The sequence below is a fragment of the Astatotilapia calliptera genome, chromosome 12 (assembly GCF_964374335.1).
Source record: "Astatotilapia calliptera chromosome 12, fAstCal68.1, whole genome shotgun sequence".
NCBI classification, from domain to species: Eukaryota; Metazoa; Chordata; class Actinopteri; order Cichliformes; family Cichlidae; genus Astatotilapia; species Astatotilapia calliptera.
The window spans coordinates 3060530-3078497 of record NC_137433.1 but is presented as its reverse complement, the minus strand read 5'-3'; the positions used below and the strand labels follow the sequence as shown (position 1 = coordinate 3078497).

The 17968-nt window shown below is 41.5% G+C and overlaps 1 protein-coding gene across 1 annotated transcript in view; it reads left to right on the top strand.

Moving 5' to 3' along the window:
• The window catches only part of LOC113033870 (protein crumbs homolog 1-like), a 31363-nt gene extending 18216 nt beyond the window's left edge, over window positions 1-13147 (top strand). The window contains exons 8-13 of the mRNA XM_026188027.2: window positions 1006-1547; window positions 1955-2120; window positions 4269-5130; window positions 8314-8430; window positions 8583-8709; window positions 8922-13147. Of these exons, the coding sequence (XP_026043812.2) occupies window positions 1006-1547; window positions 1955-2120; window positions 4269-5130; window positions 8314-8430; window positions 8583-8709; window positions 8922-9143 (2036 nt within the window). The 3' untranslated portion in view covers window positions 9144-13147. The remainder of the gene's footprint in view (window positions 1-1005; window positions 1548-1954; window positions 2121-4268; window positions 5131-8313; window positions 8431-8582; window positions 8710-8921) is intronic.
• The last annotated feature ends 4821 nt before the right edge of the window (window positions 13148-17968 follow it).

Here is a 17968-nt window from a genome sequence, read left to right as displayed (position 1 = left end):
ATTCAAATGTTACATCTTCTTAAAATGCAACCTTAACACAACACCATCTGTAAACATGGTTTGATCTAGTGGATGTTAAGAGGTTACAAGTAACAGCTTTAATGCTAGCTGCATCTGCGTCAACAGCCATATGTTATAAGAAGCAGATATTCCAGTCAAACCAGAAGCACTTAAAAGTGACTCCAGGGTTATATTAAGCAAAATCACCTCTTACCAGCTAAGAGTAATTTCCACCAAAACTAGAATTGTAAGAGGGAAAATTCAAACTAATGATTGATAAAGGCAAAGCACCTTTCAACAGCTCAGTGAAACTAAGCAAAAATGTTTTATCAGACTATGGCTTCCTTTTAAATAATAACATCGGTCAAAATCTGTTAATAATGTTCAAGCCCAGGCCAAGTCTTGAAAATGGTTTCTCATTGTTCAAAGTAGGTTCTGTTTGAGGGGATTGTTGTTGTTGTGAAATTACACTATAGAAATAAAAGAAAATTGAATGAAATTGTTTCAAAAATACTGATTACAGAATGTAAAGTAATAAAATAATAGAAAAAGTAATAAAAGTAAAGTAATAAAAAAGCAGAAAATGACCCAAAATGCATCAGTTAAAAACTGAGTAACACCTTTTTATTTGACCTTAGAGTGCAGTTGTGGTTTCTGCACAACTTGGCATTAATTTAAACTAATTTAGCCAATTACATTTAGTTTTTGAGTAAAAGAAATTACTATTTGCTCTAGGATCTGATATATCACACAAATAAGCATAATGAAATTATAATATCATAAAGAAAGAATGTAATAGTAAATGCTACTGATGCTACTGAAGAGCTCACTAACCAACCTCTGCAGTCAGCCTGATTCATACATGTCACAGTGCTCGTCATTTGTTTAGTACTTAAAATCTTAATATGAAAATAAAAACTAACACATTTGCATAATAAATATAATAAAATCTAATAGTTCATGAGATAAAATACTAAAGCTCTGTCCTTCTTCCCCCTACTTCAGAGTACCCTTCCTGGACCTTTGGACATGAAAACAGCACCAGCTATTCTATGTTCAACATATCAGAAACTCACGGTGACAACTTTAGCGTTTCGTTTTTTATGCGCTCTCTCAAACACAGTGGCATGCTCCTGCAGTTCCATCGAGAAGGAGACGCCTACCTGACTATCTACCTGAAAGAAGGCACTGTTGCTCTCTACAGTCCTCACACCACGCTTCTCTCAGAAGCGAGATCAGTTACTGATGGGAAAAATAATTTGGTGATTGTAAAGGTACATTGTGGCCATGTGGTTTTTCCCAAAGCGGGCAATAATCGTGCCTTAGGAAATGTGAGTGTAGAAGCCGGGGATGTGGCATATGTTGGAGGGCTCCCTGCAGGCAAGAGCACGAATGCCTGGGGTGGAAACTTCAAGGGCTGTCTGCAGGACATTCGACTGGATCACAAGCATCTGGTTGCTGAAGGTTATCCAGAGGGGATGGAGGTTTACCAGGCAAGCACCGAGGATAACCTGCTGCCAGGATGCCAAAGTGATGATACGTGCAAGGTAAAGGATGCGGTGCATCCCTGTTTAATTTCTCATGATTTACAGTTTTATTTATAATCATTTATTATGGTGATGGATTGGTAAGTACAGTCCCCTCACAGTGAGGTTTCCTGTTTGGAAACATTTCTATTTGACTACAGACAAAATGAAAATGAAATGAGAGAGATTAATATACGCTGCAAAGTTGATTTATGGGAAAATATATGGCTCTTGTATCTCATGGCAATTGCAGGACTGTCTAATAGCTTGGTTGTGATAACCCTATTATCATTCATCTGGTTGAGAATCCTGCTGATCTGTAAGTTAGCGCTCAATCCTCTTAGTAGCCTTAACCTATGCGGTCGCATCAGGTGAGAGATTTTACAAGCGATGGTCTAATCCATCCATCTGTGTTTGTCTGTGCACAGGATGAACCGTGTTTCAATGGTGGACAGTGTCAGGTAACCTGGAATGACTTCAGATGCAACTGCTCCACCAACTATCGGGGTCAGCTATGCGAGACTCGCTTGTGGTGCGTCGAAAAGCCCTGCCCCGAGGGAGTGCGCTGCATGGAGCTGCAGGATGGTTATGAGTGTGAGTAATCCCTGAGCAGTGATTGGCACTGTGTTTTTTCAAACCAGAGAGATTCAGGTTTATTTGTTTCTGCTCTTTTTCTTTTAAATCAGGAATCTTGTATTAAAGTTTTTAACATTAGATTTTTAGGAGGACCTCTCATGAGATTGACAGAGAGACTCGGTGACCTTAACAGCTCTGTAGCAGGTGCATAAACATTATTTTGCATCATATTGAAGTAGTTTTTTTATGGCTTTGTTACGTTCCCCCCGAAGGGGTCTAGGCATGCGAGTGAGGGGACCAGTAAGAAATGAGTCCAGAACAGAATGAAAGGAAAACAGACAGAGGCTTTTAGTAAATAAAATAGTCTTTATTTTAGATAATCTTAACATAAAGAGCCGGCAACGCCGTTTTACCAATAACACTTGGAAAAAGGAAAAAAGGTTGCAACAACAAAGAACACAACAACCAAACAAAAACACACCACGAGGAGGCACTTCCAGGGGCCCACAAGCTCACCCTGTCACTAGCAGCAGCTAGCTTTACTGCTGCCGAGGCCCACAAGCCCACACTACTCACGTGAAGCAGTTACACTGCACACTGCTTCCACACTATAGGATCTCTCCCAACAACTTCAACACCCAATGTGAGAACACCAGAGAAAAAAACCACGCTGCTCACAGCTCATCCCCAGCTTAAATAGCCTCAGAGGTGATTGCTGACTGGATTCAGGTGGCAAACGAGGCTAACTAAGAGCAGCTGTGTCCTGGGGAGAGAGGAGAGTGAGAGAAACAGAGGGGGTGGGCGTGGCAAGAGAGGAGGAGGCGGAGAAAAACACCACGCCCACACAAGGGCAGTTTCAGGAGGCCCAGCTAGGGCCATAACACCCCCTCCCATAAATACAAACCAGTGGTTTGTCACAGAACGTCCTACCCAACTTTTAAACATATCACTTACCATGCACCATAATAACGGTTAGGCATAGCCTCCCAAATCTGCCAAGACCTTTTCGATGGGTCCAAAACACTGAATGGGGTTGGCTCAATTCCCTCAAAATAGTGTCTCGAGTGACAGCCAGATGTTTTTCGAGTCATTACACAAGGAGAGCCCAGCGGATAGCTAGAAGGCCTTACTGAAACACTTTTCAGGCGCTTCTTTGCTAGGTCATGGCGACAGGCATGCTGGTTAGCCAGAGGTGCAGGTTGGAATGGTTGTATCACACCCAATCTGTCACACTGTAGGTCATCTGGACCTGAAAGATGGCTTTTACTGTGTAGCAGCATTGAAGTGGCACAGAGAGCAACATGACAATGGTTCTACAGAACTATATTGTTTAGTTATCAAGTGTTACTCTTTACTTTGTTGGTGCTACAGCCAATCATTTAGCTTTTTAAAAAATCAAAATAATCTGGATATGAATTTATATAATCTTTGATATTTCTGGTTCTTTTTGTGCTTAAAAATGAATTTTGCAATTTATTTAGGTTTTTTGGAGGGAAAGCAAGAAATCACACTGCTGATGTAGAAGACTAAAAATCTGATGTATCAAATATGATAGACTAGGTAGAGCAGATGGTACATCAGTCAGAAGGTCAGTGGATTGATCCCCGGATCCTCCAGTCCATGTGTCCAAGTCTCTTTGGACAAAATACTTGAACCCCGAGTCTGTGAAAGTTAGATAAAAGCACTTTAAGAGTGTGTGTGACTGATTGAGACTTAATCAATTAGCAGGAATCATTTTTAGTGCTCATCTAATTCTAAAAGTAATTCTTTCCTCCCATTTTTACAAAGTGTTTGCCACAGAAGACTTGCTGAATAAAGCAGGTCCCTTGATCCAGAAGGATATCTGGGCCTGGATTAGTTATTTTCTTAGCATGATGCCACTGTCTTCCAAGTTTTCTTATTTCAGTCTTACAGTGTTATTCAATACTTCCTGAGTCAAGATTCGACTCTAAAAGACGTCTAAGGTGGGCGAAGTCTCAACTCTGATCAAACTTTCATCCATATCCTTCAGGAAAGACCAACAGACAAATCAAACAATAACCTCCTTGGTGGAGGTGAAAATTAACGTGATGTCTCTGAACCAGCAGCATTTATTTTTTCAAAAATTGTTTCCTAATATTCCTGTTTGTTAGTGCCAGTAACTCTCATGACGTTTTCCCCTCACAGGTTTAACTGAAGCCATTTTCCAGGACAATTCTCTCCAGTACGTTGCCCAAAGCTCCCTGCTGAGCTCCATAACCAACATCACCATGAACGTACGAACACGGGATGAGAACGGGATCTTGCTGCGTTCTGTCAACACAACCGAGGTCTTCTGCCTGGGCCTGCTCAACTCCAGCCTGCTGGTCAAACTGGACAGTGGGGATGGTGCAGAGCTGCAGGCCTTCACGAGCGACAGGACAATCGCTGATGGGGCATGGCATCACATTCAGCTCACCATGGTTGACCCAACACAGTCAGAGTCGCGCTGGCGCCTCACCGTAGATGGACAGAGAGCTGGTGTCAGCTTTGGAACAACTGGCAACCTCAACTTTCTCAATGACACCAAAATCTGGCTGGCAGAAAAATACACAGGATGTTTAGGAGAGGTGAGGCTGGGTGGGGTCTACCTACCGCTCATAAAGGTAGCAGATCCACCTCAGATGAGCCGATTCACCAGAGTGGGTGGCCACGAGCCAAGCATTGGGTGCCGAGGTGCACCTATTTGTGATTCGCAGCCCTGTCTCAACCAGGGTGTGTGTCAGGACCAGTTTAATGAGTTTAACTGCAGCTGCACACCTGGATGGGAGGGGGAGCTGTGTGAAACAGAGATAAATGAGTGTTCTTCAACGCCTTGTGTCTACGGGACATGTAAAGACCTCCTGGCAGACTTCCAGTGTGAATGTGAGCCTGGATACAAAGGGAAAGACTGTGGGGCAGAGGTGGATAACTGTCTGGAGTTCAAGTGTGAGAATGGAGGAGACTGTGTGGAAACACAGGAAACTCACACCTGTTCGTGTCCTCCTGGCTACATTGGAAAGCGTTGCCAGTGAGTATAGCCTTCAGCTTCTCTACAGCGCATTCTTTTAACCCTTGGATGCACAACCTACCAATACCCACATTCTTCCACGAGTGGGGTCAAAAATGACCCCAAATAAAAACAAAGCATTTTTGCAATAAACTGGGTTGTTTTTCTTCAAAATCTTTAAAATGAAGAGTTGTAACATTTTCTTATTCCAGGTATTCCTCATAAAACTGCATTTTTAATTATTTTTTCATTAATTTTAAGAAATTGCAGTTTTTGTATCACTACCCCCCCCCTCCACAAAATCAAAGCGCTTTTGCAATGGTAAATGGCCTGTATTTATATAGCGCTTTACTAGTCCCTAAGGACCCCGAAGCGCTTTACACAGTCACACACTGGTGATGGCAGCTACATTGTAGCCACAGCCACCCTGGGGCGCACTGACAGAGGCGAGGCTGCCGGACACTGGCGCCACTGGGCCCTCTGACCACCACTAGTAGGCAACGGGTGAAGTGTCTTGCCCAAGGACACAACGACAGAGACTGTCCAAGCCAGGGCTCGAACCGGCAACCTTCCGATTACAAGGCGAACTCCCAACTCTTGAGCCACGAGAAAGACATTTCTCTAATTTTGATTAAGATTATATATTTTGTTCAAACAAAAGAGAAATTTCATTTTTGACATGTACATTGTTTACTTTTCATTTACATTTTAGCACTGAACAATCAGTCAATCAATCAGGTGTCAAAACATGTTTGTCCCTATGTCTGGAGGACAAAAAGAGGTCCGGAGACCATAACACAACAAAAACATCTTATCTCCTCTCACTGCGTGCAGCTGTCACAAACTACTTGCTTCTGGCTGTGATCATTGCACACAGGGGTATTGCATTTCAAACAGCAATCAGTGGCTTTGCGATCTTTGTTTCTTGGACACAACTGGCACCTCTTCTTCTTCTGCTGGCCCTGTGTGCTTCTTTCCTGTGGCTGGATTGCAGCCGTTCTTTTTTCACTCCACACCTTCCCGTTGCATCAGTGATGTAGGTTGTGGACATCTCTGGACCTGGAAGCCTTCATGACTGGAAGAATGTCTGGCTTGTTCTGTCGCAAAGTTTCCACAATAGTCAGAACCTTCTCAAGGAGATGCTCTGCAAGATGGTGAAGAAGTTGTCAGTGGTGATGTTGTGGCCTGTGTGTCTGAATCCACTGCACAACTGACTGTCAGTGTTTTCCCCCAGATTCTTCTGGGTGTCATCCCCTGGTTGTCTGCCTTGGTACACAATCCCATCAATTGCATATGGGATGCGTGCATCACAAACCCAGAAGGTTTTTATGCCATACTTGGTGGGCTTACTCGGTTTACTGTAGAAGCTGGGTCATACCTCTGAAAGGCACAAGTTGTTCATCCACTGTGACACAATCACTGGGGATGAATTCCTACCTGCAGTTGATCAGGAACAGGTCCCATATGTAGCAGGAAGCTGCCATGTGGTCTGTTTCAGTCGGTTGGCTCTGGTCCTCTTGTCATCAAAGCGCAAGAAATGGCAAATATCTTCAAATTGACATAGTTTCCTTTTACAATGGGTTATGCAGAGGACTCCCAAAAACACATGGACGGTACAATGAAAAACAAGTTCATAAATGGAGATAATACTTACATACTGTATATGTTGCTGTGTAAAAATGATCTCGGTGGTGAGACTGCTGACATCAGAAGTGTAAGTGGGACGGTCGGAGTTGCTAAAAAAGAAAAGCTCATAGAAGATTTCATAGGAACTGCTTGGGCTCATTTTTGACGCCACTTGTGGAAGAGTGGGGTAGTGATACAAGAACTGCAATTTTTAAAAAATAATGAAAAAGTAAATACAAATGCAAATGGACTCATGTCCCAAACATGTTTTATGAAGAATACCTGGAATATGAATATATTACAACTTTTCATTTTAAAGATTTTGAAGAATCAAAACACGTGGGGTCAAAAACGACCCCGCGTGTGCATCTCAGGGTTAAATGTGCAAAACTGCACCAGGTAAAACTTTGCCTGGTTCTATATTGAAATTTCTCCTGCAGTTGTTACTTTTTTATTTATATTCTTAAAGAATTTAAAATTATTCTTTCAAAGGATGATTACAGGCTGCCTGAACGTTATGCAGAGATTTATTTCAGATCGGTTTGTCAGTTGCTTTTGTTTGTTATAGCATTTATTGTATAATGCAGTGGTTCCCAAACTTTTTTTGCTAGGCCCCCCTTTGTTTTATAAGAAAATCTCATGTTTGTGTGGGAGCCCCGTCAATAACGTGTCCATTATGCTAGCATTGTCCAAGGAGTCTTTTCTTTTTAGTCATACTTTGCCCCCCCCCCCTACAATGGCTCTGCGCCCCCCACTTTGGGAACCGCTGGTCCAATGTATGAACCAATATTTCATGTCTGAAAATATTAAGATAGTAAAGCAGCTAGCTCGCTGTACTTTAAGTAGCACAAAGCGGGCATTGTTTCTTTTTTTTTAGAACCTTACTGTCTAAAGCACCTATCAAGTAAAGGCAAGCAAGATAAACCCAAGATGTTTTGATGAATCAGCTTTTATTAGCCATTCAGTACATTGCTACATCTGTTATCTACCAATTGCATTAGCACACAAGCTAGAATTAGCTACCATCAGTGTAAGTGCTCTGCCCTGCTGGCCATCGTTTACATTCCTTTTTGCGCCTGGACTTTCTCTGTCAACTGTAAAGAAGTTGCTTCTCTTCACAGCTATTCTTCATTTTCACCCACAGCTGTGTGATTTTTTTTCTCTTTGCTGCATAAATTTGGCCTCATGTTATAACTGAAGCTCGCTTCAGGTAACACTTACCATTTAACGTTGTGTTTTATCCTTTTTTCAATATACATGTGCCCTGAAAACTATTATTTTTTACTAGAATTAAACACTCTATAAAAAATTAACAATTAGTAAACTAGGTGATCAACATGAATAATCTGCCAGTGTCATCTGAAACAAACAGAAATGCCAAACATTTGATGGTTCCAGCTTTTGAAAGACTTGTTCTTCCAGTCTGTTTTTCCAGTCTGTTTTTCCAGTCCTGTGTTTTACGGAACAAAATATCCAATAACCGGAAGAGCTGATGAGCTTCAGCTACTAAAAATAATCATTAGCTGAAGCTCTGCTGTCGAAAGCCTCCTTGAGAAAATGTGTTTGTGTGTCTAATAGATGGCGTTTTCCTCCTGTGGCATGCAATGCGAACACTGAGTGTCTTAATGGAGGAGTTTGTATTGGAGGCGACTCTGGGGGCAACTGTACCTGCAAGCCAGGATATGCTGGAGACAGGTAGGAGTACGACACTGCACACTCTCCTCTTCCACACCCTGTACTTTTAAAAGTACATCTGAACCACATCTAAGTAGAAAGGTCAGAAGGGCACATGTGAGCTGCTGCTCTGTCAGTCAGTATTGTGCTAAAACCTTGCTGATGTGTTTCAGGTGTGAGACAGAAATAGATGAGTGTGAGTCCAGCCCTTGTCTCAATGGTGCCACCTGTCTCGACAGACTCAACCACTTCCAGTGTGTGTGTGTGTCAGGATACACTGGCACGCTTTGCGATAGCAATGTAAGTGACACACAACTCCATTCACCAAAACTAGTTGTAAGTTAATGTGCTTAGTTCTGCTCAATGGGTTTGCAGTTTGAAATGCCTTTATTTGAGTCAGGTTTCCTTTAGCTACAAGAGAAAATGATTAAACCTCCAGAGCAGTGCTTGAAATTGTGCTTCAGTCTTTATCCACACTTCAAACTAAGCTGGTCTGTGCTGTTCTCTTGCAGAAAGAGGAACAAACAGAGCGAGTTCCATGGTTGGCAGTGGCCATTCCTTTGACCACTCTATGTGTCTTACTGGCCATCCTGGTGGTGTTTTTTCTCATCATGACAGCACGAAAGAAGCGTCAATCAGAGGGCACATACAGCCCCAGCTCACAGGAGGTAGCTGGGGCCAGACTGGAAATGGGCAGCGTCCTCAAAGTGCCTCCAGAAGAGAGGCTTATCTAAGGCTTGAAGCCTTTCCTCACAGACTTACATCCAAAGGATGCATATTAAGGGCGAGAGATCAAATAGTCCTCAGTGTTATCCTTTACACAAGGAAAGAGGTAACAAAATAATCAGTATCACATTTTCTCTCTAGAAAAACTTGTGACATTCACAACTTATAGGTGAAGACTTCAACGTGGATGCTGACAGAGGCAAACTCAGACTGTGCTGGTAGAAAGAGTTTGGTCATTCGATGTTTAGCTCTCGTTGGGCGTTGCTTTTCACACTAAATCTGTTTTGCATAAATAAAAAGGAAAGATGAAAAAAACTGCACCACAACAAGGGCTCGGGAGTAGAGCGAGAGCACCACGGAGCCCAACACGTGGAGCTGAACTCCAAAGTGCTCAGGTCCAGATCGAGTCTGAGCTTTTATGGGATGTGATCAGAAGCTAAACGGACCAAAATGTCTGCTGCTCGTCCCAGTGACAGACCCCATGTTTTAACTGAGAGAGCCAACGTTAGGTTTTCACGCTGTGGCTGATGCGTGCATGTTGCGCACTACTTTGTTCCCCACTATTTGTGGTAGTTGTAGTTACACACTGAAGTTTTAGATTTTTCTGGAGCCAGACGTCATTTTTATATCCGTCATCTCTTTTGCCATATTGGGTTTTCCTTTCTTTCCTTCCACAGTGAAGCTTTTTTGTCTGAAAGAATGCATTTTGAATTAAATTACCTTGATGTTAAATTTCTAATTCAAGAATGCTGCCAGGGATTCCACTTGCCTAATGTAAACGATGTCCCACTGGAAAAGAGCATTGTTAACGTTTTAAAATCAGTCAGGTTACGAGCGACTCAACTACAGTCAGGCGTTGGGTATTGGCTAAGTTGATATATATGCTCACCTTTTTATGCAACTTTTCCAATTTAAAAATAATGAAAACGCTATTAACAAACAAACAAACAAAAACTGCAATGCCAAAGGATTTGATCAGACTTTGTCGTAGTTTTTCAGAAAACAAAACCCAAACATAACTCTAACCCTCACCTTAGTTGTGTTGCTGGTGACCTGGTGGATGTTAAGAGGTTAAAGTACAATGCAGTATTACTCACGGAGCACATCTGGCTCGGGTTTGTGTGAATAAAACAGTACAGAAAGTTCCAACACGTAACATACCGACGCTACGTGACAAATTCTCGGCATGTTCAGAGGCATGAGAGCCGTTTGGAATGAATCTCTACATGTCAATGTGTTTTACATTCTGACCATGAATCACTTTAGAAAACACTGTCTGATAGGGTTAGGCTTAGAGCAGGGGTGGGCAATCTCAGTCCACGAGGGCCGGTGTCCTGCAGGTTTTAGATCTCACCCTGGGTCAACACACCTGAATCACATGATTAGTTCGTTACCAGGCCTCTGGAGAACTTCAGGACATGTTGAGGAGCTAATTTAGCCATTTAAACCAGCTGTGTTGGTTCGAGGACACATCTAAAACCTGCAGGGACACCGGCCCTCGTGGACTGAGATTGCCCACCCCTGGGTTAGATCCTCTGCTCTAAGCGTGTGTGAGCGCCGCGAGCGTCATTCTGTTGGATTCAAGAATCCAGAGCGTCTCATTTCACGCTACATTGAGACACCTCGGTCCGTGACAGATTGTCGGTCTGTTACGCGTTGGGAATGAGAATCTCTGGAAAGTTTGTGTGATGGAAAATGAGATCAGAACTCTAAACGGAGCGTTTGGCGAGACGTCGCTGTGGCGAGACGTCGCTGTGGCGAGACGTCGCTGTGGCGAGACGTCGCTGTGGCCTAAGTAGGAGAAAAAAAACTAACTGCTGTATTATATTGTCAATGTGCACTGTATGACTCCACACAGTCAACCACACCATTCTTTATTATTGAGTAATTATAATGTCATTGTTGTTTGCTGTGTTTACTTTGCAGCAAAAGTTGAAACCACTGAATTTGTTTTTATGTTTGTTTATTTTGATGTATTTTTCGTGTCAGAGCGTTTTGTTGTAGAAATGTTACTGCTGTAGTCCGAGGAGGTCACACCTGTATTTGTGGACGTGAATACACAAAGGAAACACACACATACCATTATTACATGTTTATACCTTCCAGTGTTTATCCACTGTGGCCAACGACCAATCATTTCGCTTAATTTCAGCCTGTTGTTTTATATTGTTTCATAAATACTGATCAGACTGAATTTGACCTTGAGAGTAATGTAAAGAATTCCTCATTCAAGTTAACATTTACAGGAAAATTTGAAAGTTGGAAAGTCTGTGCATTTGTAGTCCTGTTCACCTGCTCGCTTGCCTTTTACTCTGTATTCACCAGTGCTGCTGACCTTTACAGTTAATGGATGGTGCAGAGGTCATACACTCATGTAAAACTTTAAAAATCATGGAAAAACACAAACAAGTGACAGCTGAATATTGTGAATGTTTCATGTTTGAAGTTTACATTGATTTTGTTTCATCCAGCCAATTACATCTGCCCTAATACAGATCGGTGGCCAAAAGTATATTCATATCCGTTTCTGTTTTATTGGGTTAGTGAGGTGCCGGATTTCCACTGAGGAGCAAAGCTGCTGTTCTACTCGAGACAGTTCTTAAGGAAGGTTATTCCGATTGTGAGGTTACAATAAACACGATGAACCAACCCAAGTGATGGTTATATATCATAGCTTAGTTTTATTTTGCATAGGATGTGTAGAAGAGAAACGTGCTGGCAGACTGTGTTATAGTTCAGATGTTTTGGTGCTCCGACAACTCTTACACTTGTTCTTGGTTTGGTCTTTTCTTTTGCTAAAGGAACATTTCAGTTCAGTTATGTGCTTATAAATCTCTGTTTTACATGTCATTGTATGTTAATTCCAAACATAAATGTTCTTAATTGATTTGTGGAAGAACTCACGCCCATACAGCACATTTGGAAGGAAGTGGAAGCCAAAACTTCGACCTGAATATGAAATGCTGTTGATAAACATCAGCTGGGCAATGAGGACTACGGGGAGGGAAGCTTTTACACCTACACATTAATGCTCAGAGTTTTTCTTATTATCTTAAGCAGTGTTATATCCACATAATTCTGCTCATTATCTGTATATTTTTTGAAGATTTAAAACATTAGAGTTTAAGTTACAGTTTACCTTGTGTCCTCTGTATGCACAGAGTTTAATCGTAAATGCAGAAATAGACACCCCAAGCAAACATCCCAATCATCAAGGCAAATTTAACAGAATAAAAATATTCCTGCACTATTTACTGTAAATTCAGAGGCTTTATTTGCAAGTCTTGCAACCTGGATGCCCTTTAATATGTAAGTGTTGGCTGGACTATGCTGGTGAGATAAATGTGGTTATTCATGAAGTTTTCTGTGGAAATAATCATACTGTGTTGTAATTATTAGTCAGGCTTGTTTATATTTCTGCAGGGCTCCCATAGTGTTTCATAACAGCCTGAAATCCTTAATTGGCCCCTTTAAAGTGAATGTAGAGGTACGTGCCTTCATAGGATCCTGTGTTATTTGTAGCTGTTTAGGTGTTTTGCATCTTAGAGATGACATATAATACTTTAATCACATGTTGATTAAAGTATACATACAGTATTACACAATGTCTTTTAACAGAATATGCACAGGGTAGGTAAATATCTCAACTACGTACAGAATGATAATAATGATTTTTACACTGGTGGTGTTTTTACTGAAACTGTGCCATGTTAGATCTGTGCACGAGGCACCCGACTCCAAAAGATTACAGTCTGTTCAGAGAGCACTGACAGTTTGGTTTTGTTGTTTAGAAATGTTATTTGGTTTATGAGTGAAATGAATGGGTCAGCACACTGAGACTGTAACGGTCTTACAAAGCTCGTGTGTGTGAAGCTAAATGTATATTTCCCATCAATGTTTCTGGTTACAGTGTTTGTTTATGTACATAAGAGAAACGAGGCTGGATATGGGATCAGGTTATTTTGAAATGTGTCTTAATCAGTGTTAAAGTAAAAATAAAACACAAAATGTATAACATGGATGATCTTTTTTTTTCTCTGTGACGTCAGTGATGTGTATTTTACATTTGAAGATCCACCATGTCAGGCTTCAGGTGCATTTCATCTAAATGCTAAACACATTCTCAGTACAGAGCATCTGGAGAGTGCTTACAGCACTTCACTGAGTCATCATTTTGTCGTGTTACAGCATTATTCAATATTGAATTACATACATTTCTCACCTCGAAATAATGACCAAGTGAATACACTTTGAAGGTAAAAAACAAAAACAGAACATCCTTTTCAGGGTTGCGGGGGGTGCTGGAGCCTATCCCAGCTGTCATAGGGCGAGAGGCGGGGTACACCCTGGACAGGTCGCCAGTCTGTCGCAGGGCAAAAACAGAACATGTACATATTTATTCACAGCTTTTGCCATGACACTCAGAATTGAGCTCAGATGATCTGTCAGATGTTTCTACAAACTGATTGGACTCCACCCGTGGTAACTTCAGTTGATTGAACTTATATGAAAGGCACACACTTATTATAAGGTCCCATAGTTGACAGTTCATGTCAGAGCACGAACCAAGCCATGAAACCCAAAGAACTGTGTGTGGACCTTGGAGATAGGTTTGCATGGAGGCACAGATCCAGGGAAGGGGACATAAAAAAAATGCTGCAACACTGAATCTCCCAGTAACACGGCGGTCTGCAGGAATATGGACCCATGGCCCCGCCCCTCCCTGAGCCTGGTTCTGCTGGAGGTTTCTTCCTGTTTAAAGAGAGGTTTTGTTCCCACTGTCGTCAAAGTGCTGCTCATAGGGGGTCATATGATTGTTCTCTGGAGGTATTATTGTAGGCTCTACCTTACAGTATAAAGCACCTTCAGGCGGCTGTTTTTGCAATTTGATGCTGTATAAATAAATTGAATTGAAATGAATTATATCGTGGTAAAAATACATTACTATTAAATATGGTATATTTAAAAATATATATTAAATATGACTACTGAACCACGTCCACAGTCCTACTCCTTTTTAAAAAAAAAAACATCATCTTTTCCCACTATGCGCTGCTCAGCCTTCTCACATTTTCCTCCCCCATTCCTCTCCCCCCTACTCTTTGAAGCTATAATAGTGCATTCCTTTGTGTCTCTGAGTGACTCCTACCCAGGGTAGCTGTTAGCTTGGTCAGTACTTTTCCTCATAATGATGGCAAGTTAAGCAGGGCAAGCATCCTCCTCCTCCCTGCTCCTGCAGTGTGGGGGCCGAGGAGCCAGGAATTCCAGAATTAAAGTCTAGCTCGGCTGTGACAATCCAAAGTAAAAACTAAGGTATCACGTATGTCTCAGTCACTTCAGCAGGCAGCTTGCAAAGCTATTCTTTCACTGAAATATAAGCCATTAGAAAGTTGATGTATCAATTTTTTCTGTCACCACAACATGGAGACTTTTTAAAAAATGAATTAAGCACCACAAACTTATTAGGTATCCATTATGTTGAGTTGGTGCAAATATCAGAGGCAGATATATGAAATTAGGACAAAAATAATATTTAAAAACCAACAAACTGTCAGAACACTAGAGAAAGGTGGTAAAAAAGTCATAAAATATTTGTTTGCTTTAGCAGTTTCTCTTGATATCGTTTTTTCTTGCTCTGCAGCTTGTCACACTTGCTCCACCCAGCAGATGTCCTCTGACTTGCTCCCAATTACCTGATTCATATATGCACAGACAAACCTCACCCGTTCTATTCTCCAATTAGCTGCTGTATATTTCACCTGCTGTCTTGCCTTTGTTCCTTGTCAGTTTGCCTCACGCATGTGTATCGTCTTACCTCCTGACTGCTCTTTTATTCTTTTTGCCCAATTCCTAATTGTTCTGCTAACCTGCTTCCAAGCTTCTCTTTTCTATTTAAATGTACTAACTGACTAACCAGGATGTGTTTTCTTAATTCTGTCTTCACTTTCTGCCTTTTCTTGCAACTTTTACAAAATGTGCAATTTGGCTAAATAGATGGTTTAACCTGGGATGAGCAGGAGGCATCATTAGACCTAGTGTCGCATGCACATTTGCTGTCCGAGATGTTTTTGACTGTGCTTCTTGATTAAACAAGAAATAAGAATAAAAATACATCTATTTTTGGCTTGTTGTTTGAGGTCTGGGGGTTTGGTCCAGTCCTGTCATGGTATTTCCTGACAGAAGAAAAAGTATAGTTATAATATATTTGGTCTAACGACTTGCTTAGACCCTGTTTAAGTAGGTCATTGCCACCCAATTGATTCGGTTTTATTTTTATTGTGTTTTTTCCCCTTTAGTGTCCTTTGTGACTTTCACAGGATGAGCCACACAACAGTTCACACAGTCCAAAAACAGCAGAAGTAGGACTGATTAAAGACAGCTGCTTATAATTGTGCAGGTCCACCTAGCTTTACTGAAAACAGCTCTGTCCATCGCAGGTATGAACACAGGACCTGTGGACCAATTTTCTTTGGTCCAGTAGGATACAGAGTCAGAACCAGGTGTATTGGGCCTGTTTCCATCAAACAGATGGTAGTTTGGATCTAGGGAGGTGGAGGCAGGTGAACTTCTTGAGGTTATTGCATTAAATGTTGGTAATGAGCTGGATCAGGTTGTATAAAGATTGTGAGCTGCAGCATGTTGCTAAGCAAAAATGGGCATATGATGCTAAAATTTACTGAAGAGATTCTTGCATCCAGGAGGAAAAAATTCATTTTAAATTTGAAATGCAAGAGCATTTGCTGTGGAGCTTTAGACTTCCAGGACCTGTTCTTTGTATGTGGATTAAAGGTTATAAACCTGCTCCCGAGCAGGTCTGACTTTATGGATATGTTGTTGGATGTGTGACAATCAATCCAACACCTCCTTCTATCTAAGGACAAAGATTAAATGACTTCATTTAATTTAAACAGCACTGGCAGTACTTAAAAAGAACATTTAAGAGGAAATAATAATCTGGATTCCCTTTTACCCTGTTTACGTGCTCAAAAATCAACTGATTACTGTTTTCTGTGCGTATCTAAAATATGTTTCATGTGTTAAACTTAATTCTGATAAAAAACAAACAAACCTTCAGCTATAAAATGCAAATATCATACCTTACATTACCTTAATCTTAGTGAGGAGCTAAAAGAAAACCCAACCCTAATGCTAAACAGGTCACTGGTGACCTGGTGGACGTTACGAGGTTATTAGAACTGTTTACAATTTGTCAACCCTTGTGAACACATCTTTCAAACAATATGACATTTATTGACATTGTGCTAAACAAATAAACTTCATTATAAGCTCTCTCCTTGCCTGGCCCCCACAGAAGTGTGCATGGAGCTTCTTCCCACCCTCGCTCACCTCCTCCTCTACCCATCTGCCCCTCGCTCTCCCTGACTGGATGGCTGGCTGGCAAGTGACAAGACTGACAGACGAGGCCTGTTCTTGGGTTAGTATCATGTCGGTGGGGAGCGAAGCCTCCCGGCAGTGTCAGCCATCATGGTGCCAGCTCCAGGTCTAATGAGGGAGACTGCCGCCTCGGCATTCCCTCCCCAGTGTCAGGAATCGGCCGACAAATCAGCAGTGCATCACGGGCCCAGCACAAATGATATGTTGACAAATGCAGATATTTCACTTTTAATTGACACTAAGAGACGGAGATGATCCGGCTGCCAGGGCTTCTGAGGAGACAAGGACAAGACAAGATGGGAGAGAGAGAGATGTGGAGGGGGAGAGGGAGAGGGAGCAGGAAGGATGGAGCAGGAGGGGGACTGTGTTAAAGAAAAGAAGATGTTGGAATAGGCCTTGGAAGATGTTTAATATTTGCGGAGTGTGTCATTTTTTATGGTTGAGGGGGAGAAGAAATCGGGGGGAAGGGTGGGGTGTTGAGATTAGAGGTGTGTGTTTCTGAGACTTGTCAGCGCTGACAGCTGCTGTATTATATGGCAGCCTCACAGCCGACTGACTCCTCTAAACCCTGACAACATTGCCTATTCATTTAGCCAGGTGGGCTTTCTTTGCAAGCTCTCTATCTCAGCTCTCTTTGACAAACGCTGGATTCGATCTGGTATTCTGCTGTGCCTTTTGCTCCTATTGTTTGCTTGTTAATTAATTTTTTGGAGGCTATTATCACTTTAATAAGTACATAATCCAAACACTACATATCAAGTTGCTACAAATATTACATTCAGGATTGTGAGTTTTATTAATGTGACATAAGCCTATATGGCCAGGCAGCGTGACACCAAATGCTGTGTATTCAAACAACACTGCAAAGAAAATAAAGACTGCCACTTACCGCAGGAAATATGCAGATTAAAATATATTACAGAAATAAACAAGAAACAAAACAAAAACCCACCAACCTCTATGATGAGTAGATGACCTCCAGAGTCGCCCTGGCTGTAGAGATGTTTTAGGAGATTATAAATATCAACATTTGGCACCTTTTCTGCATCAGTTTATGGTGGAAATATCTTTATTTATGTAAAGAAAAGACAACAATGCAGTGAGGCTGTATTGCTGTCAAATAATTATTAATATTTTTTGTGCAATGTTAATTATCCCTGCTGAGTCATTGCACACACAGTGATGATTTACTCTTCTGTCCTCTTTTGTGTTTGCCTGGAATCAGAAGGGAGTCAGACTAATGAGTCAAAAACATGCCTGCCGGAAGGAGCCAGAAGAGAGGGTGGACAGCTGTTGACTGGGATCCCAACACTGTGTGTGTGTGTGTCTTGTTTATTCCTTAGTTTTCTTCTTGTCTTTATTATTTTTCCCAACCAGTCCCTGATCAGTTAATCAACGTGGGTTTTTTATATCTGTTTCTTGCATAACTAATCAAGCT